The following is a 7,840-nucleotide window of genomic DNA, read 5'->3' on the forward strand; positions in this document are numbered from 1 at the left end:
GCAGGGACTGAGAGACCCGAGTGGAGAGTGTTGGCAGCCGTCCGCCCCCGACCCGCTCGCTCTCTGTTACTCACTGACAGCGGCAGCATCCGAGTGCATTTTCAGGCAGCTCACACCCCACTCGCTGCCCAGGATCCCGCGCTCGCCTCGCGGTACCCCCACCAGCTCGCCGCACCTCGGCTGGGAGCTGAGGACCCGCGGCCAGGCATTCCCGGCCCGCCCATCTCGCCTCCTCCATTGGTTAAACCTCGGCTGAGGAACAGCCCCTCCGCATCTCTCATTTGACAAAGGGCGTGCGATGAGCGCCGGTCTGGGGCTGACAAAGAGGCCCCGCCCCCTAAGATCCAATGCGATTGGCCCCGGCACCCTGTCTCTGTAACGCCCCTGACGGAGGCCACGCTCTGGAGTAGGAGGTTGGACTCCGCTGCTGTCACTCATCCCCGGGGGTCCGAAAGCGCGTGTAGGGGCGAGGCCCGGGAATTGGTCCACCTTGACCCTGAAGCTCCGCCCCGTCGCGGACGGGATTGGTGGAGCTGCCGACCAACCGATAAAGATGGGTCGGCGTCTGAAACAAAGCACGCGAAGTGTTCCCCGAAAAACCGGGAAGGGGAAGCGCAGTCCGGGCAGCTTTTATGCCGCTACACCGAACAGAGGAGGCAGCCCATTCCTCGCGCATGGCTCAGCGCGTCCGGATCGCCCACTTATCTCGCACACCTCAGAGTGGCTCTCTGAAGGAGCCCAGTCCGCGCCGAACTTGAACTGGGACTTCTCTTGCTGTTTTCTACAGCTGGAAACTAAATAAAGACTTGCCGGGTCTTCATTTCCTGCAAACCCTCTGGTGAAGAACAAATTCCCATTTCTTTTACAACAATCCATTCTCTTCCCGTTTTCGAAATGCACTTCTTTTCTGGAGTTAACACACATACCCCCTTCGTCATAAATGTCTGTTCTGAAAGCTTCGAATGCTACAGGCATTGTCCGTCATGCACAACATCTGTATGCTTCAGTCCGCAAACAGGGAACCCAGAGCCATGCTCTAAGTTTCGGGCTCAGTCTGGCACATAGGCAGGTCACCAGTCCTCTAAAGACAACTAACGTAAGCTAAGAGAACCTAAGTCATTGACGCTGGGAGGCGGTCCAGAAAACAAAATTGGCTGTTATTTGATAGAGGAAGGCGTTAATTTAGGTGAATTCTGACCATTGAGTTTACTAAGAATTAGCACTATTTTCATGAGTTTCGACTAGTGTTTTCTAGTGCTTTCAAACCAACTCATCACACTCACTACATTACTGTAGTGAGTAATGTTATTTTGAGATATTGATGGAGGATCGCTCCTTCCTACCCCAACCACAGCACACGTGCACCACATCCACGCATCCTAAGGCCATGACCAGGACGGCACCAAACCATTCCATCCACCCCACCTCAGAGAATGGATGACACCACAAACTGGTAATAAAATATCAATCGTTTGGTTTTAGATTTCTACAGCCAAGGATCGGAGTTTCAGGGTTCCTAAATCTAGGTTTCAATCAGGGCATACCCGTAAATGTTATGCCCAAAACAAGATATTTCAGACAACGGAATCAAACCTGTTCCCATGTCCCACACCACTCCTGTTGTGATATATACTCCATCCCTCTTAATCCCTAATGTTTCGTTTAAAAAAATCACATCCTTATAATTTATAAAATATAATCTATTATATTTCTATCATTCAAACATTTATGAATCACATCATCTAATTACATAATCTCAGAATTGAACCTGAATGTATCCACTTCAGGTTATTTTTCAAGACAAGAATCTCATTCATATTGGTGACCTTTAACCTGACAAAGCATCATCTGGGCCCCACAGAGATGAGTAGTTATCTCTGTACTCTGAGATAGGCCATTCCTTGTTTGGGCAAATTTGATTGTAAGAACATCCATCCTTACTATCAGCAGAAAAGGTGCTCCTGCATTCTTTATCCCATTTATGTTTTCAACTTATTCTACATCTAGGAAATAATAGATTATATATAGTTTATACAAGTTCATAATATTTTGTATACATAATATTTGTATGGTTTTTTTTAATGCTTATGGTACTTCAGGGACTAAGACACAGTTGTTACTTTGTACAGAAATGGGCTTGCTTCTTGACACCACTAAATTCAACTAAGTCCACAATTAATTTGTGTTAGGTAGCCATTTGCTATATGAATTCATTTGCAGCAAACTTTGTAATAATGTATGTAATGGTTAAGCTACACGAAGGACCTTCCAGCTGCTTTGCCCCTAGCACCCAGCACTCTTCTAGCACAAGGTGTCCCTAAAAAAGTACAGAATGTACAGCCTTCATTATTTCTCAGCATCATTTTCAGTTGGGTCAGTATGATTGTTTTTAAAATAAAAAACAGACTTAGAGAGTAATTTACACAGATTTTTGTAGTGGGTCAGCTGCAGTCTGAAGATTGAGAGGCAAAGCTCATTCTTATTTTGCTAAACCTCACTGCCCCCACTTTTTATGAATAATAAAATAGTTATAATGTAATGACAACATAATATTTTGCAAATACTACCTTATCATTTTAATAATCCACAAGATTATATACCTTTGAGGGCAGGAAACTTGTTACATTTATCTTTATGTCTCTAGTACCTACAACACTGCTTTCAAATAGTAGGTACTAATTGTTCCTTAAAGTAAACTGAATGTTGACTGTAGCTTGAAATTTTAGGTCTGGAAGGAAGGAATCTTGGAGATCATCAAATCCAACTTCCTCATTTTAAGAATATAAGACTTGAGGGCCGGCCGAGTGTCGTGATGGTTAAGAGCTGGCTTGGGACGCCAGAGGGACCCGGTTCGGATCCCACATATGAGAGCCAGTGACACTGCCCTCCACAGCTAAGATGCTGAACAACAGCTCAACCTGGAGCTGGGCTGCCATGAGTCACTGGCGCCGGCGTAAGCTGCAGCCCCTGCTGCAGTGGGTTGCCATGGGCTACCGTGTGTGGCCAGCAGCCAGCGGGAGCAGCCAGCAGCTGCAGTGAGTGGCCATCCAGAAGCCGGCGACTGATCTGCCTCGCCCGGGAAGAGCGCAATAATGGTGCCAACTTGGGCCAGTGAAGCAACGTCCTCCACAACTAGACTGAAGAACAAAAGGACAGCAACTTGTCTGTTCCCCTTCCCCCAATTCCCCAGCACTGTTCCCATCCCCCAATTCCCCAATAAAAATCTTTAAAAAAAAACAACGATATGGAAATGTGTAGCGACAGAAAGAATAGCAAAGCTCTTTAATCAAATTTTAAGACTTTTCCCCAAATTCTACAAACCCCACTATAGCATGCTTTTCCTGCAGGTGTTAGGGTTGGGGGTACAGAATGGAAAATGGCATAATTCTCAGTACTGTAATAAAGTTGGGTCTGCTCAGACAAATAGATAAATGTACCCCTGTTAAGAGTTAAAGATAATGAGAAAGAGGGCCAGCCGAGTGGCGTGATGGTTAAGAACTGGCTTGGGACGCCAGAGGGCCCGGTTCGGATCCCACATATGAGGGCCAGTGACACTGCCCTCCACAGCTAAGATGCTGAACAACAGCTCAACCTGGAGCTGGGCTGCCGTGAGTCGCTGACGACGGTGTAGGCTGCAGCCCCTGTGGCAGTGGGTTGCCATGGGCTATCGTGTGTGGCCAGCAGCCAGCGGGAGCAGCCAGCAGCTGCAGTGAGTGGCCATCCAGAAGCCGGCGACTGATCTGCCTCGCCCGGGAAGAGCGCAATAATGGTGCCAACTTGAGCCAGTGAAGCAACGTCCTCCACAACTAGACTGAAGAACAAAAGGACAGCAACTCATCTGTTCCCCTTCACCCAATTCCCCAGCACTGTTCCCATCCCCCCAATTCCCCAATAAAAATCTTAAAAAATAATAATAATAATGAGAAAGAACACATGCCAGGGCAGAGTTAATTCGGCCTCAGATTAGAGACGAATATGTACAACTCCACGAGTCACAAAAAGTCAAACTGAGGAGGTTTCCAGGATATGGTAGTAAAAACTAACAAAAAAAGAAAAGACAGTTGACCCTTGAACAAGGCAAAATTGAGAGGCGCTGACCCCCCCACATAGTCAAAAATCCACATATAACTTTTGACTTCCCAGGAACTTAATTACTAATAAATAGCCTACTGCTGACTGGAAGCCTTACCAATTACACTGTTGGTTAACATGTATTTTGTACATTATATGTATTATATACTGTGTATTCCCACAATAAAACTAGAGAAAAAATGTAAGAAAATCATAAGGGAGAGAAAATACATTTATAGTACTTATTGAAAAAAATCCATGTATAAGTGGACCCATACAGTTCAAATCCGTGTTGTTCAAGAATCAACTGTATATCTATAGAGGTCAGGATAGTTTATGACTCCAAACTCATAACCAACTGACAGTTTGCCAGCCCAAATAATGATAACCTTTTTTAGTGCTTCCAGTGTGATAGGCATTATTCTTATAGTGTTTTGCTTGTAAATTATTCCACCACCCAATGTACTAATATTATCCCAATTTACAAATAAGTTACCTGAGGCTTAGAGAGCTTCAGTAACTTGCCTCTCAGCGAATAGGTAATAGTGTCCCTAAGTAGCCAAACTTTCTATATTACAATGTTTCCATGCTGGGCTTCATTCAATTCCCTCTCTTTTTAATCAGGTTAATATATGGCCTACATACCTGAGAGATTTATTTATAAGGATACAATCATCTGGATGTGAATGTGTTTTTTAAAGATAGTAAAATCTGGCCTCTTTCTGGAGTTGAATATCTAACCACTAAGGAATCCCTTGTAGATATATATTATGAAAAATATAAGTCAGATTATTTCCAGGTTACTACACCTTTCTTATCTATTTAATCCTTTTGACTTTATTACAACAGCAAATATATACTTCATGGTATATTGTCCATAAGATTATTTATGCAGAGTCTCTAATGAGGCACTGCTGAGTGTAATAAATTGTCTACTCTGATACATCCTTGAGAGGGGGCAGCCTCTTCAGCATTCTGGAATTCACCTTTTAACCCTGAAGCCTGTGTTATTGGGAACATGTTTCAGCTCTTAAACTTTTAATTACATATGACTGTCTCTGTAACATATGTTGCTTTTCACATGTATACATAGTACAGTTTTGTTAATAGCCACTTGCCAGATGCTACTAGGGTAATAAAAATGTTGGCTTCATTTTCCAGTACCTGCATACAGTCAGGTCTTAATTATCAGGTTAATGGGAAAAGCATAGAAGTAGGCATTTTCCTCATTGTCACCAATAAGGACAGCCTCTCCTCAAAACGGGAAGTGACTGACAAGCTGAAAAGATGGTATCGTTTGCCTTCTGTCTTGCTTTACTACACTTTTTCTTTTATCAGCTTCCATTTCCCCTGCTTATCTTACACCAAAGGTCAGAGCACTGACAAACACAAACAACCTCTTTATAATCACTACAAGTTACTTCATAGAATTGATATGTTCTTGTCATGTGGGCTTATAATGCACATTCAAGAGGATTCCATTTTTTTATCTTCCTCCATTGGGGCTATGACATGTCCCCCAATACAAAAAAACCTTAACGGATGGAACTTTCTAGAACCAATTCACACTAGGCATTTTAGCTTTAGAAGTTAAATTTTGTGGGGAGCTAAACTTTAGCTTTGGGAGTTAAACTTTTGCCATGTTTTTTGGAATCCAAACTTAGGCTTTCTGGAGCCAGAAGGTCTGGTTCAAAATCCAATTGGCTCCACCACTTAAGAAGACAAATTACTACACACTGCTGTCTTAGTTTCCTCATCTGCAAAATAGTGGAAATAATAGGACCTACCTCATAGGTATGCTGTGAGAGTTAAATGAATGAATAAATTCAAGTGAAGCACATAAAAGTAACCGGTACATAGTAACGCTCAATAAATGTTAGCTGCTGTTGTCATTGTGACACTCAGTACTCATCACATTCTTGAATAAACTCTTCCTCCTCACATCCAACTTGTCATCCCAAATCTGTCTTTTCCTCTAAACTAATCCCTGACTCCACAGTCACTATGTTTTATTAACGTGGCTTCTTTCATCCCCTTCAGAGTTTACAGTGAACACTGAGTTAGCATACAAAAGAGCCTTCCCCAGGATATGCTACCAATGGGAAATTAGCCGAGTTTGGAACTGAAATGTGAGGCTTTACACAATAAAGAAAAAAAAAAAGAGTACCGAGTATCCATGCTGTGTCATTCAAACGCTTTGAAAAAATGGCTTAATGAAAACTGATACTGGAAGTTCAAACGGATATAGGAAATTCCTGTGAATATAGACAGACAGCATCCTAAACAAGTAAACAGATTCTACATGAATAGAGACAAATATTGTGTTCCCATATTGAATAATTTATCTTCCTTATACTTTGAAGTAATATTACCTTTCCCTGAGAGCCACAGTTACTGGCATAAAAAAGTTTTAATCTACTATCCCAGAGGCAGAGGCAAAATGTCTTTAAGTATTACCCTTGGGTCAGCCCGAATTAAAATTCAAATCCTACCACTGAAACCCTTGAACAGGCGTTAAACTTGGCTGGGCCTCAGTTCCTTCATCTGTAAAAATGGGAGTAATAACATCAAGGAATAAATAAGGGTTAAAGAAGATAAAACATGTAAAAACATTTTTAAAAGTAGGAGAGGGAAGCAGGAATGAATGCATGAGCACCAGTTATGTGATGCTGTCACATATTTCTTTGTGAACCTAATGCAATCTTGTGAGGTGCAATGCAGTTCGCTAATTTTTAGGTTTGGGACCATTTCAAGTAAAAAATGAGTCTGTACTTTTAAATTTCTGGAAAATCATGGTTTCTTTCTTTCTGAAGCAGCCATCTTAAGGATCTCTCAGAAAAGCTACGAATCTTCCAGTTATGCTGAAATTTGACATCAGTGCTTCAATTTCATTTAACAATGGTTTTTGTATTTTTTTTTGCCTCCCCTAGATATAGAGAAAATGTCATTTATTTTTAAGACTATTTCTCACTTTCAAGATTTTTTGATACATGACTGTTAGGGTAGCATTAATCATCCCTTTTTTTTTTTGCTAATCTTTTTCTCCAGCACATCTATAGGATGCTTAAACCGACACTTTTCTTTTTTTACCAGGGCCTTTTATTTTACAGAAATTACACCTGCCTAGGGATTTTTTTTTAATATATTTATTCATTACCACATGCTCTTCTCTGAATTGGGTATTTTCACCTTATTTGCACTGAGCTAATCAAGTCCTAATGAAGTCTTATTAAATCGATCTCAGAAGGTATAATTTTCTAATTGAATCTAAACAATGCATGACCTTTATAGTGACCTTCAGAAACATAGCATTGCTTTAGTTACTCCAGCTAGCAGGGAATGGACAGAAAGAAGAACCATTTTACTTGGACAATGGCTTCTGTGTGTTGTCAGGCTCTTCATTTCTCCTCGCCTTTTCTAGCCTGCTTCCATGAATACAATGTCTTTTAACATCCCTCTCAGGGCAGTACAGGAGTCCCCATCCATCTCCAGATGTCGGTGTTGCACAGCAGCCGAGCATCTCATTATGGCCAAGTGAAGCATTCTGGGAGAGTGGATGGAGCCGCAGACAGCAATAGGAAATGGGGGAGGGAAAAGGAGCTGTGGAAAATACATGCTCACTTCCTTGGTGATGATACCATGTTATGGAAGTAAGAACTTCCTATTTTAGAGAGGAAGAGGATGTAGGATGTCAAAAAAAAAAACCCACATGTGACTAAGCAGATTCCAGCCCCCACAACCTGATTACACCTCCCTGACACTCACACCT

General features: G+C 42.1%; 1 protein-coding gene across 3 annotated transcripts in view; it reads right to left on the bottom strand.

Annotated features, from left to right (window-relative positions):
• Window positions 1–332, bottom strand: part of DCUN1D4 (defective in cullin neddylation 1 domain containing 4) — a 67,699-nt gene extending 67,367 nt beyond the window's left edge. For 2 of the 3 annotated variants that reach the window (XM_019627138.1, XM_019627137.1), the window contains exon 1: window positions 75–248. In XM_019627138.1, the coding sequence (XP_019482683.1) occupies window positions 75–99 (25 nt within the window). In that variant the 5' untranslated portion in view covers window positions 100–248. Of the gene's footprint in view, window positions 1–74 lie in introns of all 3 variants that reach the window. The other variant, XM_019627136.1, reaches the window with a different exon arrangement.
• Between the last annotated feature and the right edge of the window lie 7,508 nt (window positions 333–7,840).

This window comes from Hipposideros armiger, unplaced genomic scaffold, assembly GCF_001890085.2.
Source record: "Hipposideros armiger isolate ML-2016 unplaced genomic scaffold, ASM189008v1 scaffold_714, whole genome shotgun sequence".
NCBI classification, from domain to species: Eukaryota; Metazoa; Chordata; class Mammalia; order Chiroptera; family Hipposideridae; genus Hipposideros; species Hipposideros armiger.